Source organism: Leucoraja erinacea, chromosome 20 (assembly GCF_028641065.1).
Source record: "Leucoraja erinacea ecotype New England chromosome 20, Leri_hhj_1, whole genome shotgun sequence".
In the NCBI taxonomy this organism is placed as follows: domain Eukaryota; kingdom Metazoa; phylum Chordata; class Chondrichthyes; order Rajiformes; family Rajidae; genus Leucoraja; species Leucoraja erinaceus.
Window position 1 is genome coordinate 5,728,261 of NC_073396.1, and position 27,314 is coordinate 5,755,574.

General features: G+C 42.1%; 1 protein-coding gene across 4 annotated transcripts in view; it reads left to right on the forward strand.

Annotated features, from left to right (window-relative positions):
* zgc:112980 (uncharacterized protein LOC503706 homolog) overlaps nucleotides 1-27,314 on the forward strand; it is a 53,097-nt gene that overhangs the window by 12,116 nt on the left and 13,667 nt on the right. For 2 of the 4 annotated variants that reach the window (XR_008725091.1, XM_055651079.1), the window contains exons 1-10: nucleotides 10-367; nucleotides 9,702-9,808; nucleotides 11,442-11,571; nucleotides 12,747-12,840; nucleotides 14,151-14,301; nucleotides 17,186-17,357; nucleotides 21,751-21,876; nucleotides 22,462-22,527; nucleotides 23,540-23,662; nucleotides 25,439-25,594. Coding sequence is in view for 3 of the 4 variants with exons in the window: in XM_055651079.1 (XP_055507054.1) it covers nucleotides 9,718-9,808; nucleotides 11,442-11,571; nucleotides 12,747-12,840; nucleotides 14,151-14,301; nucleotides 17,186-17,357; nucleotides 21,751-21,876; nucleotides 22,462-22,527; nucleotides 23,540-23,662; nucleotides 25,439-25,594 (1,109 nt within the window). In the remaining variant the exon portion in view is untranslated. Of the gene's footprint in view, nucleotides 1-9; nucleotides 368-9,701; nucleotides 9,809-11,441; nucleotides 11,572-12,746; nucleotides 12,841-14,150; nucleotides 14,302-17,185; nucleotides 17,358-21,750; nucleotides 21,877-22,461; nucleotides 22,528-23,539; nucleotides 23,663-25,438; nucleotides 25,595-27,314 lie in introns of those variants that run through there. The other 2 variants (XM_055651081.1, XM_055651080.1) reach the window with 2 other exon arrangements.

The following is a 27,314-nucleotide window of genomic DNA, read 5'->3' on the forward strand; positions in this document are numbered from 1 at the left end:
GAGGGCGACGTTCGGCGGGTGCGGGGGGGTTGGGGGGGCAAACCTGAGGGGTGGGGCGATAGGGAGGAGCTTAGGCGACGAGGAAAGGAGTATTCGGTGTGGGGGGCGTGTGTGAGGAAAGGGGAGAGAGAGTGAGAGTGAGTGTGGACGGCGGGCCCGGGAGCACAGGCCCGGCCAGACCCGGCGCGCCTCAGCACCCACTCCCCCGGCCCCCCCACACTCTGCACCGGGGAGGGGCATGACAAGAGCGAGTCAACAGCCACCCTGGGGAGCCCGAGCTGCCGCCATCTTCGGGTTACAAGGGAACTGCACTTTCCTACCTCCAGCCGTGCTTCCCGTTAAATAATTGTTTTTCGTCCAACTGAAGGTAAGCCAGAGAACACGCAGAGGAGCCAGGCAGCATCTGTGGAGGGAATGGGTCAAGCAGCATCTGTGGGGGGGATGGGTCAAGCAGCATCTGTGGGGGGGGGAATGGGTCAAGCAGCATCTGTGGGGGGGAATGGGTCAAGCAGCATCTGTGGGGGGGATGGGTCAAGCAGCATCTGTGGGGGGTGGGGGGGGTCAAGCAGCATCTGTGGGGGGGATGGGTCAAGCAGCATCTGTGGGGGGGATGGGTCAAGCAGCATCTGTGGGGGGGGGGGGTCAAGCAGCATCTGTGGGGGGGAATGGGTCAAGTAGCATCTGTGGGGGTGGGGTGGGTCAAGCAGCATCTGTGGGGGGGAATGGGTCAAGCAGCATCTGTGGGGGGGATGGGTCAAGCAGCATCTGTGGGGGTGGGGTGGGTCAAGCAGCATCTGTGGTGGTTGGTCAAGCAGCATCTGTGGGGGGGAATGGACAGGAGACGTGCCATTTTAAATGTTGACCCTATAATGTAAACGGTTGATTACTTACTAGGATATAACAATCAGCAGAATTTGTTCTGTTTTGCAGTAAATGCCTACTATGTTCTGTTGTGCTGAAGCAAAGCAAGAATGTCATTGTCCCATCAGGGACACATGACAATAAACTCTCTTGAATCTACTTTGACTGGAAGGTTTAGGGCAGATCAAAGTGTGTTTTTCACCAAGTCGATGATTTTCTGGGAGAAGTTAATATGACTCTTCTTCAGAGAGTTTGAATTTGAGAGGTGAGGGAAAGCTGGAAAAGAGAGGTGCGGGTGGGATAAAGTCTGGCATGGGATAGCTGGAGAAACAAGGAACTGCATATGCTGCTTCACTTGTTCCTACCTTTGCACCTTGTACATGTGCAAACCACTTCCCTGATTTATTTTTAAACCTACTACACAGAAGCACATTCTTAAACGACATGTCACGATTGTGTGCTGTTGGGCAGCCATCATTAATCAAGGATAGATACAAAATGCTGGAGTAACTCAGCGGGATAGGCAGAATCTCTGGAGAGAAGGAATTGGTGGCATTTCGTGTGCAGACCCTTCTTCAGACGGGTCCATCATTAATCAAGGGGTGGTTTGGCTCTTCTTAGGGCCATACAAGCATCCTGATAACTTTCAGCCGGTGGGAGCCACAGATGTGCGGAGTAGATATACAAGGACATTACCGGGACTTGGCCTGAGCTATTGCGAGACGTTGGGTAGGCTAGGGTTATATTCCTTGGAGTGCAGGAAGCCGAGGGGTGATCTCATTGAGATGTATAAAATAATGAGGGGAATAGATAGGATGAACGTACAGAGTATTTTACTCGCAGTAGGAGAATCAAGAACTAGAGGGCAATGGGGCTGATATATGGAACAAGCTGCCAGAGGAGGTAATTGAGGGAAATACTATAACAGCATTTAAAAGACATTTGGACAGGTGCATGGATTGGAGAGGTTTAGGGGGATATGGGACTATCTTAGACGAGGCATCTTGGCTAGCATGGATGAGTTCAGATTCAACTTTAAATTGTCAGTGTACAGTACAGAGACAACGAAATGCAGTTAGCATCTCCCTGGAAGAGCGACATAGAATATGATTTCAATAAATAAATCTATTTACATGCATACAGTACATGCATACAGTTGGGCCAAAGGGCATGTTTCTGTGCTGTATGTCCATTCTACCTGGAAGTCTAACAAAAGTAAAACTTGTGAAAAGATTCTGAGCAGTAGAATAGCTTTGATAATATTAATATATTTGAAATTAATTTATCTGCCAAGTATGTAAACATACAAGGAATTTGATTTGCCAACAAAAAAACAAGATACATAACCACATAAAAATTAAACATAGACTTAAACAGCCACCACAATGGTGTGTGAGAATCCCCATGACACACAGCATAAGTGGAGACCCACAGCCATCTGAGAAGAGGAATCGGAGCTGCCAAGGAAAGGTACTCTTAAGAAGTTGAGGAGCAGGTTTGCAGCTAATGATGACTCTTCAGTGTGGAAGGGCTTGCAAACAAAGATCTTAGATCTTTGCTTGCAAGCAATCACCAGCTACAAGAGGAACCTCCCCTCCCCCCTCGCTCATTGGACAATCGTCAGTTGACCAATGACCTGAACGAGTTCTACCCTTCCTCACACACTTCTTCCCAATCACCACTTCACACACACAGCCTAACTCCAGTCTGCAAAGACTGGACCCTTCTGCACCCACTCCTCCCCAATCACCACTTCACACACACTTACAGCCTAACTCCAGTCTGCAAAGGATGGGCCCTTATCCACTACCCACCCCCTCCTTGCTGCCCAACATCAGTCTGGCCACTTCTCCATCACTAACAGCAATTGAGGAGGTGGAAAAGCTATTCGGAAATCTCCAGGACCGGACAACGTTTCCCCCTCTACCCTCAAGCTCTGTTCGGAACAACTGGCACCAGTCTACACAGACATTTTTAATTGGATCCTGCAAACCTGCACTGACCCTGTCTGGTTCAAAGTCTCCACTTTAGTTCCAGTACCTAAAAAGCCAAGGACTACAGGCCTGTCGCACTGACCTCCGTAATCATGAAGACGTGCTGGCCCACCTGAAAAATATCACAAACCCTGCACTTCATCCTCCAGCACCTAGACTGCCAGGGGACCTATGCAAGGATTTTGTTTGTGAATTTTAGCTCTGCATTCAACACCATTGTGCCAGAACTACTACACTCCAAACTCTCCCAGTTGACTGTGCCTGAACCCCTCTGTCAGTGGATCACCAACTTCCTGACAGACAAGACGGCAGCATGTGAGGCTGGGAAAGCACATCTCAGACCCGCTGACCCTCAGCATAGGAGCACCACAAGACTGCATACTCTCCCCTCTCCTTTACTCTACACCAACTACTGCACCTCCACAGACTATTCTGTCAAGCTTCTCATGTTTGTGGACGGCACAACCTTAATTGGACGGGGAGGAATCTGCCTACAGACAGGAATTGATTGTAGACTTTAGGAGAGCTCCCCCTCCCCTCTGCCCACTCGCCATCAACAACACCACAGTCACATCTGTGGAGTAATTTAAGTTCCTTGGAACCATCATCTCCAGGGACCTTAAATGGGAGGCCACTATCTACTCCACAGTCAAAAAGGCCCAACAGAGGATGTACTTTCTGCGGCAGTTGAGGAATCTGCCACGGGCAATGATGGTCCAATTCTATACTGCCATCATAGAGTCTGTCCTCGCTTTCTCCATCGTGGTCTGGTTTGGTTCAGCCACCAAGCACGACATCCGGAGGCTGCAGCACATCGTTCAATCAGCCGAGAAGGTTGTTGGCTGCAACCTTCCCTCCCAATCAACGAACTGTACACTGCAAGGGCCAGGAAGCGAGTGGGTAAGATGATCTCTGACCCCTCTCACCCTGGCCACAAAATCTTTGAATCACGTCCCTCTGGAAGGCGAATGCGGAATGTCAAAGCCGCCGCAGCCAGACATAAAAACAGCCTATTTCCACAAGCAGTAGCTCTACTCAACAGGCAAAAGTCTGTAGCCTCCTTTTGTTATGGTATTTTATTTAATACTTTACATGTGTAAATTATAATGTTTTATTTTTAATTGTCTACTGTATATCGTGTTGTTACTTGTGAGCAAAGCACCAAGGCAAATTCCATGTATGTATACATACTTGGCTAATAAAATTTATTCAATTAAATTCAATGTCCGGGCCACACACACACATGCTCCTTCATCGTGATGTGACTAGAGTTATACCGACCGCTGTCACTCTCTCGGCAGTCCCTGTCCGCCCGAACAGTCAGAAAGCCGTACACTAAAAACATACAAGCAAACACTGACCAAAATAGCAAAAGAAGAAAAAGACGAGAAGGGCTGTTGGCGTGGCTGCCATGTGCGGCGCTAGCTTGATGGCCTTTTTCCTGGGCTCTCCCTGTCAGAATCTGTCAGATGGATCCTGATGGTAGAGGGGAAGGATGGAGTTTAGACCCAGGCTGGTGGGTGATAGGTGAAAACAAACAAGGGAGGAACATTTTCTATTTCCATTTATTATCCACCAGCCTCTTTCTCTAAACTAGCCCTCCTTCACCTGACTCCAGCTGCCTGTCATCTTGCACCTCTCCCTGGTTGCCTTAATGATAAGGTTCACTATTTAATAAACAGACAACTCACAAAAACATTAGGTAGACCAATTCAAGCTTTACTGATCATCTGCCGGCGGGAGTCGTCTACCTGAACATGGTGCAGAAGAGACGGTGGTGACAGGGAGGCGGCGCGACTCTGGTCAGCAGCGGCCTCTGCAGCCTGTCCGCGTTTTTATTATTTTTTGTCTATGTTTATATGTAGTTTTTTTGTTTTTTTTGGGTTGGGGGGTGGGGGGGTGGGGGGTGGGGGTGGGGTGGGGGGGGGGGGGAAAACTTTTGAATCTCTCCCTGCACTGGAGACCCGACCTTTTCTCGTCGGGTCTCAGTTGTCGTTGGGGCCGCAACGAGGAGCGGCCTCCAACAGAAGAAGCCGGGGACTCTGGTGCCGACTCACCTCACCGTCGCGGAGCTGGCCGAGACCGGAGCGGGAGCGGTGGAGGAGCGCTGCCGCTGCCGCTGCTGCTGCTGCTGCCGCTGCTGCTGCTGATGCGGAGGCTGCTACTGCGGGTCTGCGGACGGCGGCACCGGGAGCCCGCGGATCCCTGGAGGGAGACCGCTTTTCGGGGCTCCTGCAACGGCGACTTCTCCCGCCCGAATTGCGGGGTCGAAGAGCTCCTGGAGCGGGGCCTAACACCACTGCCCCGCGCGGCTTGGAATGGCCGCGGGACTCTGCGAGCGCACGCCGGGGTCTCTAACACCAAGACCCGGTGTGCGACCTCGCACCACCCGGCGTGGCTTTAATGGCCGCGGGACAATCGCCATCGCCAGCCGGGGCTTTGACTTTGACTCTAACATCGGGGGGGGGGAGAGTGCAGTGGAGAGATACGTTTTTTTGGCCTTCCATCACAGCTATGTGATGGATGTTTATGTAAAATGTAAATTATGTTGTGTCTGGGGTCTATTTGTGTGTAATGTATGGCTGCAGAAACGGCATTTCATTTGGACCTCCAGGGGTCCAAATGACAAATAAATAGACTATTGACTATTGATAAACCAGTCAAGTAAGCAATAGACACTTGACTTCCCCATGCCACCACTTCAGTGAACAAAGATTTGCATGGTGTTTTATACTGTGTGGGTGTCACTTAGTCACATGCCAAAGATATTAGTCATGGTCAAGATGTAGCCAATATACATCACTACCAGACGCATCTGAGCTTGTCTTATCAATTAGTAGACACATTTCAAAGGCATCTTATCAGTTGGTAAGTTGTCGCTCTTCCAGGGAGATGCTAAATGCATTTCGTTGTCTCTACTGTACACTGACAATGACAATTAAAATTGAATCTGAATCTGAATCTTGGTACTTCCAGGACATCGGTCATTGTCTCAATATACATCACCTGAGTGAGGCAAGCCCAGGCTTGTCTCTCTCTCTTGGAATACAAGCTACAACCTAGTCAAGTATTCCACCATGTATCTTTTATATATTTAAAAGCATTTAACCTTTTCATTAATACTGATGCTCCTTATGGCAGGGTCTTGACAAGAAATGCCTATTTGCCTTCACTTGTGCTGCTTGATCCATTGAGTTCCTCTGGCAGTTGTTTATGATTTGCTTCATATTTCAACATATGCAGTCCCCATATGTCTGTAAAATATTGGCTCATTAGCTAAGGCATGCGGGCCTTCCAAAATTAACATCTACCAACCAGATCCCGCTGCACAGCAACAGCTCGCAGCCCCATTATATGGAGGCAGAATGAGATTCTGGAATACATACATCACGTTTTTTGGAGTTAAAGTTGATGATAATTAAGTTGTCTATCGAGTTCGGTACATTAGCACCACAGAGTTTCAAGTCTGAGGAAAAGAATGTTTGAGATCAAGATTTTTTTAAAGCAGAAATTGGATGCAAATGATTATACTGAATTCTGCAATATAAATAGAAAGGCATTTGGCAAGAATGATAGGATAGCGTTGTTTAAATAAAATGTGCAGGGGGGCACTGCAGATGCTGGTTTATGCTGAAGATAGACACAAAATGCTGTAGTGACCCGGCAGGTAAGGCAGCATCTCTGCAGAAAAGGAATGTGACGTTTGGGTTTGGAACGCTTATTCAGGGTCTGAAATGTCACCTATTCCTATCTGCAGAGATGTTGCCTGACCCGTTGATTTGCTCCAGCATTTATTGCCAATATCTTGTTTAGATAAAAGCTGCAATGTTGATTTTTAAGTGGACTTCTTTTGTTGGTTGTTAACATAGAAATTTGAGTTTGATGATCATAGATCATGGCTGATCATCCAACTCAGATGATCATAGATACTAAGAAAAGGGTTGGGAACAGTATTTGTTCAAGATAGTAACCGGGTTGTTTATGTAATTACACAATAGAGGAAGGTGGAGAAAAGTTAAATTAAATATAATTTCCTTCATTGAGACTGTATGGAGCTTAAATTGTGTTTGTAATGGTTATTACATGTTGGGATATAACTATAATATAATAAATAAGTCTGAAGAAGGGTCTCGACCCAAAACGTCACCCATTCCTTCTCTTCAGAGATGCTGCCTGTCTCGCTGAGTTACTCCAGCATTCTGTGTCTACCTTGGGATATAACTAGATTGTCATAGAAATATTTTTCACTTGTGAGCATGGTAACCATTTTCTCATTGGCATGTTGGAGATGGATCCAAAAGCTAGGTGCTGTCCTTTAATGGAAGTTCTGAATTGAACCATTTTTCATTCATTAACCCCAAGAGGAGTTTGGATAATTATAGAATCCGTGAGATCAGCAGGGATTGGAAATCCCTCTGGGGCACCGTTACAGCATGGAACAACACTCGACTAATTAAAACAAGCAGCTATGTGAGAGCAAATTTGTGTGCAAGAGTCACATTGAGATTGGTTTGAATGGAGTTGTTTGGACATATAATGCTACCTATCTCAAATCTTTTTTGTTTTATTTGATTTTCTAACTGGAGTATATAAAAACATTTTTTTTGTGAATTTTTAATAATTCAATTTGTCTTGTAGTTGAAACAGTTAACTTTTTTAATTTTATGTAATTAAATAACATAATTTTATATTTACAATCAAAGCTCAGAAATTAATGATGGATACTAAAAAGTTGCAGTTGCAATTCCATTCCCATGTGCACATGCAATGATTGTTAGTTTGTTGTTAACACATCAACTATGGGTTTTTGATACTGGTTAACTGCTGGTTAAAAGGTCAATAGGCTTCAAAACTGGAATTTTAAGAAGATTTCATGATGTTATGGGATTTCCTTACAGGCTTGTTTGAATAAAATAGTACTATAGGATCAGTGGTAGACAAAAATGCTGGAGAAACTCAGTGGGTGTAGCAGCATCTATGGAGTGAAGGAAATAGGCAACGTTTCGAGCTGAAACCCTTCTTCAGACTCATAGCACTCACCCCAGCCATCACTTGGAGAAATATAAACAGAAAACAGTAGCAATACTCATGGTGTGTGTCGAGAGAGAGAAACTGTTAATATATCAAATATATCAAATCAATGAACATCAGAATTGGGCAGGTCAAAAATTAACTGTTGTTAGGGTGGAGAGAATCAAGGGAATGTCTGTAAGAAAACTGACACAAATAGTGAAGAAGCTGGCTGAGAAAGGGTGGGAAAAACTTGATCATCTTAGCTGATATATCCATAGGCTGTGTAAATAATGGCCTACTCCTGCACCTATTTTTCTATGAATGAGAACAGAGAGAGAACAACATTGTTGGCAAGATGTTGTTTCTTGCTGTTTTTGCTGTAATACTCAACCTACAAAGTGAGAAAGAACAGTTGTAACAACCCAGCTGGATCATCAGATATTGTTCCTTAAGGTTTAGATCCATTTGGTTTGGAACCTTGTTGGAGGACATAGAGGGAAGTCAGAGTTGGAGTGCAACGGATAATTAAAATGGCTGCAACTGGTAGTTCAGAGCACCTTCTTAAACTGAATGAAGTTGAGTAAAGCTATAAGCCAATCTGCGTTTGATTTCCCCATTGTGTAAGTGACTAGATTGTGAGTACTGAATACAGCACACTAAATTGGAAGGGGTGTTTTGTTTTTTTTCTTTGTAAGGTAGAAAAGGCTGGGGGAGGGAGTTCCATCTTGCCAGGATGCTTGTGGTATTCGATTTCCCATTTTTCTCATGTTTCCCATTTTCAGTTTTTTTCTAGGCAAGTAGCTCCCACCTCTGGGGGAGGGGATGGGGGGAGTACATTCTTACAGGTTTAGGTTTATTATTGTCATGTGTACCAAGGTACAGTGAAAAGTTTGATTTTACGTGCTATTCAATCAAATCCGACCATGAATACAAACTCCATTGCAATGGGTAAATTACGCTAGATTTGCAGGTGAAAAATAGATCTAAAAGAGCAGGGCGATTGTAATGGATGAAAGTAGATCCTCCTCTGGGGCCAGCATGCAGAGTTGCTACACTCCTGCGCCATCTTGGCAAAGAGAGAGTTTTCTTGTATTTATTCATGTGATCACCTTCAGTGAGCAATTGCAGGAGGACCTATTTCAAAGCACATGTCTAAAAAAAACGTGATCATTCTCTCCCAAATTACATGTGGTTGCTCGATAATGACTACGCAGTAACAAAAAATGTTTTCCCCCCTCTGATTGCAGCTGAAATACTCTAGCTGAGAACAACTCTGTTAATCACCCAGTAATTTAATTAGGCATACTCATGACACTTATGACTCACCACCGTCTCTTCTGCACCATGTTCAGGTAGACGACTCCCGTAGTCATTAATGGATGTTGTGGTGAATGACGGCAGCAGCTTTGGTAGTTTTGTAGTAATAATCTATTTTGTGCTTAATGAGAAAAATTGATGCAAATGCCTTTGTGAATATTGGATAGCTCTTTGGTATGATTCAGAAAAGATTAATTCCAGCTTTACTGGGCAGAGTATTAATGTACATCTTGCTGTTCCATCGTAGCAACCCATAGTCTACTTTTGGCACACAATCCATATTATTGGTTTTTTTGGTAGAAGGTAGATTGGACCTTCTCAGAGACCTTATCCATGCCCAGTGGGTTTTACCACACCACGATACAAATGATAGTAATGTGACAAATATTCTGTATGCTTGAGTGAGAAAATGTGATCGAGACATATTATTGGGAGAAAATGACAAGTCCTGTTGTGTATGACAAAGAATCAGCAAAAGGGAAATTAATCACAATGTAAATTGTTGTCTTTTTACAGCTGAGTGGAACTGCAGATGGAGCAAGTTGACAGCGTTATTATAATAAGTGACACCGAAGGAGACAATGAAGATGAAACTTCAGTCTTCATTGTAGAAGACTCTCCAGGTCAGACCTATTTATTTGTAGCAGATATAGAATTTGCATACTCCCTTCCCCCCCGCAATTGAGGGTAAAGGTGATAATGAGCAATGGGCGAGGGTCGTACTCCGCTCCCCAAATTGGAGGCAGTGACATTGTAAATCTTGAACAATTAACTTTAGTTTTGTTTACGATCAAGTGGACCAAGGTACAGTGAAACACTTTTGTTACCTGCTATCCTGTCAACAGAAAGACAATCCATGATTACAATTGAGCCATTTACAGTGTATAGATACATGAGAAGGGAATAACGTTTAGTGCAAGGTAAAGCCAGCAAAGTCCGATCAAGGATAGTCCGAGGGTCATCAAAGAGATAGATAGTAGTTCAGCACTGCTCTCTGGTTGTGGTGTTAGTATTTATAGTAGAGCTGTGAAGGAAATTAATAAGGATTTAGGGAGTGCCACAAATGATGCAACATATTTGAAATTATTTTGAAAATTTCAAAATATAGAAAATAATAATTTTACAGAGTAATACATTCCCAAACGATGTGGGAGGCATTGTGAGGTTTTATAGGAAATGGATAAGAAATGCCCTAGTTATAAACTTTCACCGTTCTCTCAATACGTGGTCTTTTCCTTTGGACTGTAGAAATACATATAACGTCGCGATTCGAGAATGACAGGGGAATATCTATTTCAGTAAATATTTCACCAAACATTTAATGTTACTGATATTAAGAACAGTGTAATTTTAGCTATTGTGAAATGTCTGTCACGCCTGGTGAACTATATATGGGGAAGTAACTAATGTAGTGGTTGGTGAATGTCTGCGGGTATTATTTATGTGGACTTCCAGAAGATCATGTGCTAATATTCCTTTTGCATGTCAAGGATGTGGATAGAAATAATCAAAAAGGCTAATGGAATTTGGTCATTGTATATTAATGATGAAATTAATACAATGAAATGTAAGTTATACTACAGCTCTTCGGATTTCTGGAGATCACTTGAACAGCCCTGGTCACTATCTTTTGCATGGAAACAGTTATAATACAGTTATAATACAGATAATACAGTTATCAAAATTTTACCTTGACTCATCAAATGAGGTTAAGGTTTTGTGTGGAGGTTAAGGAATTAAATGTTTGAAGCAATTTTATGGAAAGTTAAGATGATATGAAATTAGGGACACATTTGGTGAATTAGGTGAATAGGGAATTAGGAACAATGGGACAAATAGGGTAAATAATTAAAAATTGAGCCTGATATTTTAGGTAATTTCACTTGCTTTCACTCTCCATGGATGTTAAGAGATTGGAATTAATAGTGGTTGCTTCTGCCATTTGCTCATTTTAAACGTTGAAATTGTTAGATTTTTGTTATCCAAAAGGTACTTAGGATGAAAATGAGGGTAATAAACAAAGTGTGATCACAGATCAGCCACAACCTCACAGTGTCATTACAAAGCTCAAAAGATTAAATGTTCTTCTCCTTCTGCATTAATGTTTCATACTATTCTCAGTTGAACTAGATAAGCACCAGTAAAATTTAGTGGAATATTTCACCTTTATTGTTCTTGTTCATCAACTAAATGTGTTTAATGGTGTCTTGAGTTTAATGAGTACGTTTTTTTTGATGCAATCATTTTTATTCACAGAAGCTTTGGACACATCCAAGGATAAAAGCACTGAAGTAATTGATGAAGAATGTGGGCTTGCCATTACCTACAGCAAAAAGGGCAATGTAATGCCACACGCACGATATGACTGTGTAGAACAAGACTTTACGTATGTAGCCCTGAGAGTTCATTTTGGACATATCATTTGTTGTCAAAAACCATTAGACTTTAAATTGTTCTTATCTCTGAAGATTTAGAACTGTTTTGTACTTGGTACTGCAAGCCTGCACGTACTGTGTTGAGCTAATAGATTGTTATATAGAACTACAATTCCCTGACCCCTTTCTCTAAATATAGATGTACTATTTCACTCGTGTTGGATACAGGCAGTTAATTATTAGTGAATATACTTCCTGATTTTTTTTTTTTTGTGTGTGGTGGGTTTTGTTTGAAATCCTATCCATAAAATATATTATTGTAATTCTAGTAAAATGAACTCTATAAAGCATTATTGATTTAAAGATACCATGCCTAAACTAATCGGCTGTGTGGTGCATGGAAGACTGTGTACTCTGGTATCACAGTCTTGTTAATTGGGTACTGAAAGGGTACCACTACCATGTCTACAAATCCTATCTGAAGCTGAACTTTCTTCACTCAGTCCATTGAGGTCTCTACCCAAGAAGGCAATGGATGCCCAGTCACTGCATGCCACTTGAGACCCATCAATAGATTAAGTGTTGAGGGATATTGTGTTATGCATGAAAATGTCATAGATCAGCCATAGAATGATGAAGCAGGCACAACATTTGAAAATGGTGCCAAAACCTGGCGACTCTTGTATCTGGTCTCAGTGGGCTATTTCTATACACTTTGCACTTAATCTGGTATTGTGTTTATGTATAGTAATAATTTACTGAACACGATGCAAAAAAAAGAATTGCACTGTGATAATAAAGAGCCATTGAAGGTAAATGCCCAACTCATATTTTTATTTATTAGAATTCCTTATATTCTTGCATGAATTGATTTCCATTGGTATCTCCTTTTTTTGGCTCGTGGAAAGCTATGATGTACTATTGAACATAACTAAAGTGATTTATGGAACATTTCAGGCTGCACTGTATGAAACTAATGAAATATATTTCCCACAAAAGTTAAAGGGAGTATATTGTACTTAACAGCCTGAAGTGAAAGATTTCAAAAACATTTTTGAGAGTGAGTAATTTCCTGATTAATGTACTCCAGATTTAAGTAATCACTAATACTTTTACACACCCATTCTGCAAGTTTTTTTTAATGGCTGATATCAACCTTTTAATCTATTTAAAACGTCTGTTTTAGGCGAACAGAAAATGAGGTATCTGGGCCTACTGGTAGCAATTTAAAGTTCTGTGACCAGTGCTATTGTTATATCTGTGACAAACTTGCTTCTGAGGTGGGTACATTTCTATCAGTTGCAATTATTGTGTTTATTTTTAAATCGGTAATAAAATAGACGTCACCAGAGAGACGATGTTGAGTTTTCGGTATAGTCGGTCCAGGAAACGGCCATGTGTATTACAAAATATTAAGCTATTATTTTTAGCATAAGCGTCTGATTATGCACCATTTTGGTGCAGCATGATCCTGGTTTATTTTCCTCCTAGTGATGTTTGGTGTGTGATTGCTCTGGCATCTTGCATTATCCTTCATTCAAAGAAAACTGCAAGAAAGAGTGCAAAACCAAATGTCTAAAATTTGTTTGTGATCTGAAATGGGGCAGCAGTTGGCCTGTGACTACTGGGCTAAGCAAGAAAAGGAGTAATGCATAAATAAATAAATGCATGCATGCAGTTCTGTTTATCAGTCTTTGATGCTCTTGAGATCGGATTTAAAAAAAAAATCAAAGATAGACAAAAAAAAAGCTGGTGTAACTCAGCGAGTCAGGCAACATCTTGGATAAACGGAATGGATGATGTTTTGGGTCGAGACCGTTCTTCAGAGTCTTTGTCAAAAGAAAGATCTTGACTCATAACTTTAAACATAAAGCAATTGCAAAAAGACCAGCCCCAAATTATTTTTGAGATATCTAAAATTGGTGACGATGTAATAAAAATGGCTTTAAGATGTGGAATACAATCTGAATTTCAGATGGATTATTCCATTGAACAGAAGAAGACAACATCAATATTTTGATGACTGTCAGTAGATATTGACACCAAGTGTCTTATTGTGATTTGTTCAGTACATTGGAAGTAGCGCCATGTTCTGGGAATGGTAAAAATGTCTGAAAAGGTTCACTAAAGTGGTACTGAGTGTGCAGCCTGTGTCAGGTTTGTGCAGGGACTCCCAGGTGATAAAACATCTCTGCATAAAAGGCCCAAAGCATTGTGCAGAGTAAAACACAACTTGGGCTCGGGAATTTGTACAAAGGTGGCTCCTCTGCCACTGCTGAGAGCAAAGATCATGACGTGAGGCTCGGTCTGAAGAAGGGTCTTGACCCGAAACATCACCCATTCCTTCTCTCCAGAGATGCTGCCTGTCCCGCTGAGTTACTCCAGCATTTTTTGTCTACCTAGGTGCTATTCACGATGGCTAAGTTGGACTAGACTCCCTGTTAGTAAAACTAATTTTTATAAACATGTTCATTAAGTTGCTGCTCATAACTTTGTTTCCATTCTAGTTAAAAATCTTGCATATTATTGTATGATGTGAAAAGGATTTGGATTTTAACAACACGCTCTCCCTTACCCTCTTCCTTATTAGTGCCAATACTGGAACCTTCCTTCATTTTGTCATTGCAACGCTCACAATAAAAGTAAATATTGGAAAGCACACCGGGATGTCGCACTAACTGGTGCACTCTCAATATTCAACTTCGATCTAGTTGACATTGATTCAGAACTTCGACATGGAGGTAATCATGTCTATGATATTATTTGGAGTTTGTTAGCAATTTCAATTCACTAATTGTTATGAACTGAGCTCACAAGTTATAGGAGTAGAATTCAGCCCATCAAGTCTACTCCGCCATTCAAACATGGCTGATCTCTGCCTCCTAATCCCATTTTCCTGCCTTCTCCCCGTAACCCTTGACACCTATCCTAATCAAGAACTTCAAAGGTGGTCTTTTATTGTCACGTGTTCCAATTAAGGTACAGTGATTTGCAAATTACCATACAGCCATACGGGGGAAAAAATCAACAAGACACACAGCTACGTAAAGGTTAACGTAAACGTCCACTACAGCGGATTCCTCACTGTGATGGAAGGCAAAAAGGTCCAACTCTTCTTTCCTCTTTATTGGCCTGAGGTCGGGGCAGTCGGACCATCCGTCTGGGTGATCGAAGCTCCCGTGTCGGGGCGATCAAAGCTCCAGCATCGGGGCGGTCGAAGCTCCTACGGCTTGGTTCCCCGAAGTCGGTCTCTAACCACGGTGGAGCTCCGAGGTCGATCCCCCTGGCAAAGGGATCGCGAGCTCCATGATGGTAAGTTTGCAGGCTCCGCGGTGGAGCTACCAGTCGATCTCCAGCAAAGGCGTCTAACTCATCGATGTTAGGCCGCAGTGCAGACGGAGATACAATATGGAAAACAAACTTGCATCTTCGTCGAAGTAAGAGATTAAAAAAAGTTTCCCCCAACTCACCCCCCAGTCCCCACATAAAACAAGCTAAAGGACACTAAAAACATATATTTAACTTGTACAATTTAAACACAAAGAAGGAAGGGACAGACAGACTGTTAGCAAGGCAGCCATTGCTGGCGCAACCCAGTGGTGAACCTCTTGTATATCTCTGCCTTAAAAAATATCCACTGACTTGGCCTCCACAGCCCTCTGTGGTAATGTGTTCCACAGATTGCCATACGCAAGAAGAAGACTACCCTCTGACTAAAGAAGTTCCTCCTCGCCTTTTTAAAAGAGCGCCCTTTAATTCTGAGGCCTAGACTCTCCCATCAGTGCACATCCACTTTATGCCTTTAATTATTCTGTTAGTTCCTCTTAGCATTAAATGTTCACGATGAACAGATATTCTTGTGGAGACCACGCCAGTAAAATATCCCTAACTCAAACTTAGAAAGAGCTTCTTCCCCTCAGTTATCAAACTTCTGAATGGCCTTTCTATATCTAGGGTATGGTCCCGAATTTCCATTCTACCCCATTGCAGACATTTAACTTTTTTTCTATTGTGCCACAATGCTGAGAACTATATGCTGCACTCTGGAATTTTTCTCTTTGCTCTACCTGTTGTACCTGTATTTGGCTTAACTGTAGTAATGTATGATATTATCTGATTTGATTTGAAAGCATGCAAACAAAAGCTTGTCACTGTATCCTGGTACACGTGACATTATTGATTTGCATCAATACCAGTATCAATTTTCAGCACTATACTGATGCATTACCTAATCTTGTTCCTGTTACTCTACCTGGTGCACTCAGCCTTTTGATGATGTGTGGAGTGAATTGGTTAGACATGGTCCCAATTTCTAACCTTGGGACCTTGGGAAGAACTTTACTCTATACTTTATTGTTACATGCGACAAGTCACAGTGAAATTCTTTGCTTGCAATAGTCGCCACATAAGGGGCGCTGACAAGAAGCTGAGATGGGCCGGATATTTGTACTGTTGGTTCAACCTGATTGTGAATGCTGCAGCCTTTAGTATTGATCTAATTTTGTCACATGTACGGAGGTAAAGTGAAACGCTATTGTTTGCATGTTATCCGATTAAATCAGTTCATATTATACACGTGTACCATCAAGCCATACATAAGTACAACAGGTAGTGCAGAGAGTAAAATCCCAGAGTGAAATCCTGATTAAATTTACAGTTGTAATGGAGTTTTAGAAGAGTGGAACGGTTGTAGTGTATGATAAAATAGATCCTCTTCTGGGACCACATGAAGAGTTGCTTATACGCTCTCGCTGTACTGCTGGCAGAACGTCTGTTGCAAACTATTATTGTTTAGCACAAGATGACAGTCCATTTCGAATAATCTGGCACGCCATTTTCAGGTTTGGCTGCTGCCTCTCCTATACAAACCCTTCTGTGCTCCTCATCGCACATAGTTTGATCCCCTGGCTCCGCAATTTCACCATGTACAGTCATTGAAATTGGCAACCGTTGCTTGTCTTGACATATTGCGCAAAGGAAAATACTACCTCCAAAATTAAGCTTGTAGCTATTCAAAAGACCATTTTTACATTTTGACAATTCCTGTTGGAGAATAACTTTGTTATTGCAAATCTGAAACTTTCAAGATTCCACCGCCTCCATTACCCCATTGACACAATTGTTTTTATAAAATGTTTCTCCATAACAGAAGGCTGTTGCAACTGACGGGTTGGCATGTTTTCACTTGAAGTGGCCAACTTCCTGAAAACGCCATTTTTTGGAGATTATTGTTTGCCTTTTCAATTTTCTGAAATAAAAAAAAATCATTAGGGGCGGCACTGTTGTGCAGCAGTAGAGTTGCACAGCGCCAGAGACCCGGGTTCGATCCTGCTACGGGTGCTGTCTGGACAGAGTTTGTACGTTCTCCCCATGACCTGCGTGGGTTCTCTCCGGGTGCTCCGGTTTCCTCCCATACTCCAAAGACGTATACAATTATCCCTGGCATGTGGGATAATGCTAGTGGGTGTGGATTGCTGGTCAGTGCGGACTCAGTGGGCTGAAGGGCCTGTTTCCGCTCTGCATCTAAATTAAACTAAATAGATGCTGAACTCAATAGTAGTTTCTGCTGCCTAGATTTTCTGTGTAAAGTTATCTGCCTAATTCATACTTTCAATTGCTTTACAGGTGCTTTATTGCAGACATTTTGTTTAGAGCTTGCGTTGGAATATAATAATTATATGATGGGAATAATAACATCTCGGAGCTCCTTGATCCCGTGCATTTGTTCCTGTCACAATCAGTTTAAAATATTTTGTGAAATGTGCCAGATGAACCATGTGGAGATCCAACTCTACAGGTAAGACTTGTCTAAAACTTGTCTATTTGATGAAATATACTCGTCTATTTGAAGAAATATGTAATCTAGGCTTGTTAATGTAGTCAGGGCAAATACTGTACTTCTGGACATGTCTTTTAGGTGGCTGTAGAAGCAGTCTATTATCCTGTAATCTGTCCTCTTTATCAGTCAAGCACCATCAGCAAAACTGATTTATTTACTCACTTTCACATTATTATTTGTGGGCCTTGTGCACGGCTATTTATTTTCTTGATTAGCGGTGGCGCAGCGGTATTTTTGTTGCCTTGTAGCGCCAGAGACCTGGGTTTGATCCTGACTTTGGATGCTATCCGTACAGAATTTGTACATGCTCCCTGTGAACGTGTGGATTTTGTCCGGATGCTCCAGTTTCCTCTCACAGTCCAAAGACGTGCGTTTGTAGGTTAAATGGCTTCGGTAAAATTGTAAATTGTCCATAGATTGTACGATCGTGCTTGTGTACGGGGATCGCTGGGGCTGGTCAGCGCGGACTCGGTGGGTCGAAGGGCCTGTTTCCGCATGTTATCACTAAAGTCTAAAGATGAATAGATCAATGTGCCTGGCATGAAGAGATACATTAGCTGTTCCCTCATTGTTCATATTGTTCTTACGTCACTGTTCTCTCCCACTAACCCCTCCTGCCAAAAGGATTCGTTTCTTAGCCTTGTTGCAGAAAGAAGCAGGTTTTGCTCTGAAAACTAGCAGCTATAAAGGGTGTTACATATTTGAGATAAAACCTGGAGGCTGCAAGCTTCTAATAGCCCTGTTCCACTGTACGAGTTCATTCAAGTGCTCTACCGAGTTTAAAAAAAAAAATCAAACTAGTGGTAAGCACATAGAATGAACATAGCGGGTTCGTTGGAGCTCAGGGACGTCTCTTAGCGGCTCATAACGCTAACTCCAGGTACTCGGGAAACGCGGTAAGCTCGGGAACACTCGTGAAGATTTTTCAACATGTTGGAAAATGTCCACGAGAGCCCCGAGTACTTACGAGCGGCCATTACCGTAAATCTCCGAGTTCGAATCGGGGCCAAACTCGGGAGAACTCTTGAATGAACTTGTACAGTGGAACAGGGCTTTAAGTATTAACCGCAGACAGGCCATTTTGTGGACCTTCATAGATCACTGTCTCCAAAGCAACTTGGTTATTCTAGACCATAATCAAAAGATAGCATTGCTGAAGAAGGGTCTCGACCCAATACATCACCTATTCCTTCTCTCCAGAGATGCTGCCTGTCCTGCTGAGTTTCTCCAGCACTTTGTGTCTACCTTGCTATTTTTCAAGACTTAAGGGCCTGTCCCACCTGGGCGTCATTTGTGCGTCATGCAGGTGGTGCGCAAAGATTTTTTACATCCCAAAATCCTGGGGCACCGTGCGTCACTGCCTACGTCGCCACGCACCATGCTCGCATCACGTGCCGCGTAAATGATGTTGCGTGAATCACGCGCAAATGACGCCCAAGTGGGACAGGCCCTTAACAAAAAGATTTTAAATTCATATCCAAAGTAGAAAGCAGAAGTAGGCACTTGTATTTGCATACCAACTGGAAAATCATCTAATGAAGCAGGAAATGGCCATGACAACTCTTCTCCTTCCCCTCCCTACTTCCCAATGTAACAGAAATAGGATAGCTGCTCATTATTGTGAATGCACATGATAACTACGAGAGTTGTTATGTATGTAGTTGCAGTATGGCGAGAGATTGCAAAACACACAATTAAGTACTTTTCTAAATGCTAGTTATCTCGCTGAAGGTTAATTGGTGACTGATAATTTACTTAAATTTTCAAACTTGGACTTTCTTATGCTTGCTAGTTAAGGTGGACTTTTTTAAACTTGACTGCTGAGTCATTATGATTATTGCCCCCACCCCTCCCCTTTACCCGCCAACGTTGCATTTTCCTGCATTTCCTCTTTTAGTACATTCCTGGTGCTAACAGTGCGGCAAAAAAACAGTGTTAAACCATGTAGTGATGTGTACTTGGTATAGACATTCCCCATGTGTCTAAGAGCACATTTAGTTTGCATGAATTTATTTGGATATGAACCTGGACACCATATTGACTTTCAGTTCAGTATAGTTTATTGTCACATGTACAGTTTGTTGTGTGCTAACCAGTCAGCAGCAGAAAGAACATACATGATTACAATCAATCCATCTACAGTGTATGAACAGATTTAAGAGTGTGGAGCGATTGTAATGCAAGTTTGTAGATCTGCTTCTGTGGCTGTCACCTGTGTTGGGTGCCATCTTGACTTTGATTAGTCCCTGATATTTTATGATGATATTAATTCCTGTTGGTTGCAATAGATCAAAGTGTCAACTTGATGGTTACGAAGATAGAATTGGTTATTCTATGACTTATTTTGGAAGCTCTGAATAAACCAAAGGCTAAAAACATTTCAACATTTAGGGTCACTTTTAGCAGTGTCTGAATAGTTACATGGATTAGATGTATACCTGGATGTTACCTGGATTAGTATATGTAGTTTTGATGTGTTTGGTTACTGAAATCTTTGATCCATAGAGGCCAGGAAACTCCTGGGTTTGATCTCCACTAGTGCTGTTCCAATTAATAATGGGTGTGTTGCAGTACGCTCAAAATGCACACGTTGGAGGAACGTTTAGGATTGCTACCTACCCTTTATTGCTGTGCAGTGACCTCTACTGGTAGTATCTCTGCAAAAATGTTGATTGAGCTGTTTGAAGGAGGGAAATATAAATTTTGTGCGGTTCAGATGTTGCAGGCTGTCTAAAGGGCCTGTCCCACTATGGCGAACTAATTTGCAAGTTTAGAAGAGTTTGCGCTCGCCACAAACTCGCAGCATGGTTGACACATGGTCCTAGGAGGTCACCGTAACTCTCCTTCATGCTCGAGGGAGGTTCCCGCATACTCGCGGCCTCAGTCTGGCTTCTTAAAAGTGTCTCCCCCACCCCCCCCCCCCCCCCCCCCCCTTCTTTCTCCCCCCTCCCCGCTCTCCAAAGGACTTACCTTACACTGTGACAGCCATCTTTTACCTTCCTGTTAATGGCGAGTGTGAATCCCTGGCCCCTGCGGTGTGTGGGTGGGTGTGTGTGTGTGTGTAGATTTATTTTTCTTTCTTTGGAAGGGAGGGGCGGGGGAGGGGTGGGGGGGGGGGGTGGGTAGTAGAACGGGGGGGGGGGGGGGGGGGGTGGTGGGGTAGTAGAACATTGGCACAATAATGCAAGTCCAATACTTTTCTTCCATTGTCCAAGTGTATCCGGACATCAATTTATATTCTAGTAGTCTAAACAAAATGTTTTTAATGCCATATATTGTCAATTAGACTAATTAGGCCTAATTAGATAGAATGTCTGATTTGGCAAACTCTACCTAATTAGTCCAATTGACACCATGTAGCGTTGGAAGCATAATGTTTATGGTAAAACATAAATTGATGTCCTGGATACAATTTAAATACATTATTGAACTTGCATTGGGGGTAAATGAATTTAATAAATATATATATAAATTGGTTATCTGTAATATTTTAATGTTCAGCGAGATATATTTAAATGATCTTGTTCAATAAAGAAGTCGGAATTGTGATGCAAAAATAATATGTCTCTGCCTATTAGAGGCAAACACATATTCATGTGAGGTTAAAGCTTTGGTTTTCAATCCCGTAAAGTGTTGGAAAAGTACCATGGGTGCAGATAGAGGTGCTTCTTTTCAACAAATCGATCTTTTCCATTGATTCAATTTTCATCTGGTGATTCCAACATAGTTTAGTTTTGAGACATAGTGCGGAAACAGGCCCTTCGGCCCACAAAGTCCACACCGACCAGCGATAACTGCATATTAACACTATCCTATACACACTAGGGGCAATTTACACTTATACCAAGCCAATTAATTCACCTACATACCTGTACGTCTTTAGAGTGTGGGAGGAAACTGAAGACCTCGGAGAAAACCCATGCATTCTCGGGGGGAACATACAAACTCCATACAGACAGCACTGTCACACAGTCGAACCGGGGTCTCCAACGCTGCAAGCGCTGTAAGGCAGCAACTCTACCGCTGTGCCACTGTGCCTCCCACGATCTTGGCAGCTAATTTTTCAGACATGTTCTGTCCCAAAATATGATTTCACCATTTCTTCATTTTATTGCTGCGTCTTCCCATCCTCTGTGTTGGATACATTTTACCTTTTGGAATGATTTCCCTTAAGACAATATTATATTCTCTCAAATGAGCACTGGTGCAATTGCCTCTTAATAAAGATCTTTCCTTTTTCAATATATTGAAATTTGTCATGTTTCTGGTACGTTGCATAAAGGTGGTAAAAAATGTTGCTTTATGAACAATGTGACTGCCCTTTTCTAATGTTTCTGCTCTCTTCTTCTAGTTACACACCAGTGTTTAATATGGTGAACAAGTTTCTACATCAAACAGAGAAGGAGAAGCCAAAAACAGCTGCCATCATGATGATCGGAGTGGCAAAAGAAATTCTTCTTCACAAACAACCTCCACAGTTGGGTTTTTATATTGTTTTCTTGGGAATTTTTGAGAAAATGAACTTGCTCTCACTTTGCTAAGGTTTGCAGACCGAGAGGTTCTGGTCTTGATTCTAGGTCTGCATTAAGTTTGTAGGTCTTGACGAATGTTATCAATAGTTATAGAGTGATCCAGTGTGGAAACAGGCCCTTCGGCCCAACTTGCCCACACCGTCCCAGCTACACTAGTCGCACCTGCCTGCGTTTGTTCCAGATACCTCCAAACCGGTCCTATCCATGTACCTTCTTAAACGTTGAGCTACCTCCTCTGGCAGCTTGTTCCACTTAGTCTGTTCCTTTGACTCAAATCCCTTGATTTCATAAAAATCTGTCTCTAATGAAATCTAAACTTCAGTTCAATAAGGAAAACTTTACTTGTGTTTATCCCATTTTATTTTGCCTGCTCAATATCCCAGTAGCCCATTTCATTGTAACTGGTTATAAGCTCCATTTTCTTCTACAAATAGCATCAGACAAACTCACTCGTGTTATGCACGAAGATATTGAGTACAGTGTTTAATGTTCCTATTCTTTTGTACAATTCATCTATTTTATTTTGACAGGGAAGTTTTCAATAAAAATGATCAGACCTCAACTCCTAGCCAGGCGGTGCCAATATTTATGCACAGGTAAGATACATATAGTCTTTGTATTTCTCCTACTGCTGTGGATTACACGGTCCCTTTTCATGTGTATTCTGTAAGAATTTGGAGATTAATCAACATCTAGCAAATTGTTAATCCGGCAAGCATGTTTATGATGTCTAACAAAAATGGAAAATACTAGAAGCACTCAGCAAGTCAGCTTCCTTGAAAGGTGGGTGGGTCTTTGACCTGAAATATTCCTTCAGTTTCTCTAGAAGGGTTTCGGCCCGAAACATCGCCTATTTTCTTCACTCCATAGATGCTGCTGCACCCGTTGAGTTTCTCCAGCAATTTTGTGTACCTTCTCTTTCCACAGATGCTGGCTGAGTTGCTGGGTGTTTCCAGCATTTCCTGCTTTTGTTTCTGATTTCCAGCATCTGGAGTATTTTTAATTTTACATTTCGGATGTTGACCATTTTTTTTCAACATTTATTTAAATTCCTTTAACTTTATTTGGCATGCATTACTAAGAATACAGGCAAGTGTATATGTTTGTAAATTGTGTGCTTTTCATGGTCATAGAATCCTTCTGTAAGAGGTGGCAAAAGGGTGTGGAATAGTCATAATGTCCAACCATTGAAACTAGCTTGTAGTAATATGTTTTAAAATGCATTTTTACTATTTGCTTCATCTTTCTACTTTGTAGGATTTCTTTCTAGGATGTATTTTGCACAGTGTTTTCTTTGGTGCTTTAAATGGTTGAGTGTAAGTAAAATGTTTGGTGAATATTACAAACTGAGTCTAACCCTCACTTTCAGTCCACTTGTGTGCACTTCCCAACATCCTGTTTTGGATATCAGTTGGATTTGAGAGTTCAGCTCATGGACCCAGAGATGGAAATCAATCTACCAGCAAACAATATAGCATGCATCTTGGAACTTACTGCAAGAAATATGAATGACATCGATCAAATCCTTCTTTGGTTGTATTGTTTATCAGTGTTAAATAGAATCAAGGTAGCACACATTACATAGTGTGTTTTATTTTTGTTTTACAGAATCACCGGTGCGTTGCAAAGGATGCTTGTGTTGAATGACTTCCCTCCTTATCTGTTTAACAAGTTGAAAACCTTCTATAAATCCCTTGTACTTCCTTCACATTGCTTTATCTTTACAAATAGGTAGGTGCTTCTGCTATAAATCTGCTGTGTTAATTAGATTTAGACATGCTTTAATATTGAGCACGGTGAACAAAGGTGTTTTAAAGTGGCACTTTCTCACCAATAATCAATTTGGCAATGGCCAGTTTGAGTTCTGCCACGAGCACAGGACTCCAGACCTTATCACAGCCTTGGGCCAAATGTGGATCCAAGAACTGAACTCCAGAACTGAGTAAAGAATGACTGTCCTTCAGCACTTGTGAGTGTGGGAGTGTGGTTAAAATGAGGTTAAAGGTTGGAGTCATTTCTCCCACAAAGGAAGATGCTTGTGATTATTGGAGGGTAAACACTGTGGAGCCAGACATCCCTGCAGGAGTTCTTCAGGGCCCAACCATCATCATTGATCTTCATTGTGATGTGGGTTCATCAGTGAATAATGTTCAATTTCATTTGCAACTGCTCAGCAAATGAAGTCCCAGAGAGTATTCGGGCATGGGCTGTAGACCAGATGTGTTAGACAATAACTCTTCAACAAAAGAGCATCTGAACACCTAGTCTTGACTTTGAAAGCATTGCCAATGATAAGTCCCCATCATCAATATCCTGGGGAATTATAAAAAAACTCAAAATGAACCAGCCACATAAGAGGCTGAGTATCCTTACAAAATTGGATGGCTTACCAATATTCCATTTGGTTTCCACTATCTACAACACAAGTTGTGAAGCGTGGTGCCATATTCCCTGCTTGCACAGCGCCGTTAAGTCTTGAGAGGCTCGGCTCTGTTTTGGATAAAGAAGCCCAGTTGATTGGAATTTTACTGTCATCCCAAACATTTGTTTCCAGTGTCATTTTGTACAATGGATGCAATGTCAACCATCAACAGCTACTCCAAGACGCACGTTATCCTGATTTGGAAATATACAATGCTGTTCCTTTGCCGTTACTGAGCCTAAATGTTGGATACCCCTGTCTAACTGTGCTGTCAGGGTGCCTTCACCTGACGAATTATAGATCTTCAATAAATTGGCTCTCCACCAATTTCTCACGGACAACCAGGAAAGGCAATAAATTCTGGCCCTGCCAACAATGGCCAGCTCCAAAAAATAACTGTACAAATTTTTTTTATTGCTGTGGGAAGCTGCCATTTAAATAGGAGGGAAGAAGAAAGATATTCTCACACGTTAATGAAAACAACAAATGGATTGCCTTTGGCTTCTTCCAGTGAATGGGTGGTTCTGTGCTCGGGCAGCTCATTTCCAAACTAACTGGATTTTCCAACTATTGTAGTGAAATTTAGATAATTGAAAAGCAAACTTTAAAATGTACAAAAGATCTTTCCTAAAACAGGAATTTGAGAGAAATTTATCGTTTTTTTTAAATTAATGGAGCAAATCGTCACATCAACACCTCTACTAAAATAAAATGAATAAAACATTCTTTAACTTTTTTATTGATTGCAATTCTCCATTAGTAATCTCAATCTGACCTAACTATAGATTGAGACCTGTACAACACAACAAATGTTATTTTTTTAAAAGTATACAGTGCTGGAGTAATTCAGCAGGTCAGGCAGCCTCTGGAGAGCATGTTCTCTAGAGATGCTGCCTGACCTGCTGGGTTACTCCAGCACTTTGTATCTTTCTGTGTAAACCAGCATCTGCATGTCCTAGTTTCAAAAATGTTGTATTGCTGTTTTGATTATTCTATATTTCAAACTAAGTTATATAACCAGCTTTTTGATATTAAGCCTGGTATAAAAACAATTGGTCATTTATCTGCCTTGAATATCGTTACAGTCTTAATGTACTATCATGGGAGGATCCATTCCTGACTTCTATTCTCAGGGGTCAAAATATCACTGGGCAACGACAAAAGAAAGGCAGAAAAGAGACGTTTTGGGAGGACTTCCCTGTTGTGCACGCACGGGTGGAAAGGATGGAAGCAAGAGAAGAGTAGGTTTCTTTCAGTTCAAATCCAGGTGACAGCACTCGATGGCAAAGTGTGTGGTTTCTTGTAACTGATGGGGGGGTTTTTTTCTTGAGAGTGTAGCCAAATTCTTTTGTATTCGACTTGAGAATGATTTGTGAACTCTACAAGGCCTGGTTGCATTGATCTTTAATGCTGCAGCAGTGGTGCTGGCTGATGGCTGTGTGCAGGTGCTCACATCTAACCTTTTCAACTACAGGTCCCCCACTGATTTCACCACGCCACTGGTGGTCCGGCACCTTTTAATCCAGACAAAATTGCGGGAGCGCACTTGAAATCCCCTCCCGGAAGTCCCCCTGACAGTGTGGTTGCCTAGGCCAGGTGAGGCAGCTGATCGCCACCTCAAGGTTGCCACGCCTATAGGTGGGTCAAATTTGCCCCCCTGCAGCCAGGGCTCTGCATCTCCGGCCCGGTTGGAGGCGACAGATCAGTCGCATAGCCGACTTTAAGAGCCTAGGCAGACTGTTCCGATACCGTTGGACTCCTCTTGGAGGCCATGACCTCTGTTGGTTTTGCCAAACTGTTAATCCAGACAGGAAGGCAGACATTAAAAAAGCTGGAGTAACCACGGGACAGGCAGCATCTCTGGAGAGAAGGAATGGGTGACGTTTCGGGTCAAGACACTTCTTCAGATTGTACTTCCAGAAAAGCTCTGGAACCAATGGTTTCAGAAAATCAGTGGTGGACCTGTATATATTGAAAAGTAGTTGTAGAGTAAGTGGAAAACAAATGTTGCTTCATCTGCCTCTTGAGGCAGTGCTCAGGAGTCCAATGCAAAGTGCAACCAAACACGTAGTTCAAGTATCCTGAATTAAGGGTTTGAAGAAGTGTTACGACCCAATATCCATGTTCTTCAGAGATGTGGTCTAACTCGCTGTGTTACTCCAGTACTTTGGCTTTTCCTGAACTAAGCATTTGGTTGCACTTCGCACCTGACCCCTCAGCTTTCCCTCGTATGATGTAAGCAGTGTGGCCTCAGCTGATTTGAGGGGGGTGGGTGGGGGGGGTCACTGATCTTGATTTTAAAGCTTTCTTTGCAAATGCTTCATTTTTCTTTATTTCAATTTTATTAATGTGTGGAAGCTTGAGGTATTTTTAAAAAGATCTATTACCTTTATCCCTGCTCACTTTTCATCAAGAATTCCACACAAGATGGAGTGGGTCACGTGGTACTAATAAACGTGGGGGCTAGGTGGCAAAAACCTTTTTAAAACTTTATTTTTTAAATAATTCTAGTCGTTTACATTTATTTGAACTGTTTTTAAATGTTTCTTTAAAAAAGATCTTACAGGGAGAATGCCTTTAAGGAGAAAGTGTGGGGGGGAATGTTATCCTGGGAGTTCTAACAGATTCCATCCATTATGCGTCTAATGCAGGGGTTCCCAACATTTTTCGTCCCATTTACCCCCGGCAACTTTAATAGATATACCAGAACCAAACAGCGGAAAAAAATATGTACAATACAATACAATGAACTTTATTTTTCCGTTACGAACTTTGGTTTCTGCAGCCATACAACAAAAATAAACAATTTTACAAGACACACAACCAACTCAATTCACACAGACATCCATCACAGTGAGTCTCTTCCTCACTGTGATGGAAGGCAAAGTCTTGTCTTTCCCCTGCTCTCCATCCTCTCCCGATGTTAAAGGCCCCGGCGGGCGATGGCAAGTCCCGCGGCCA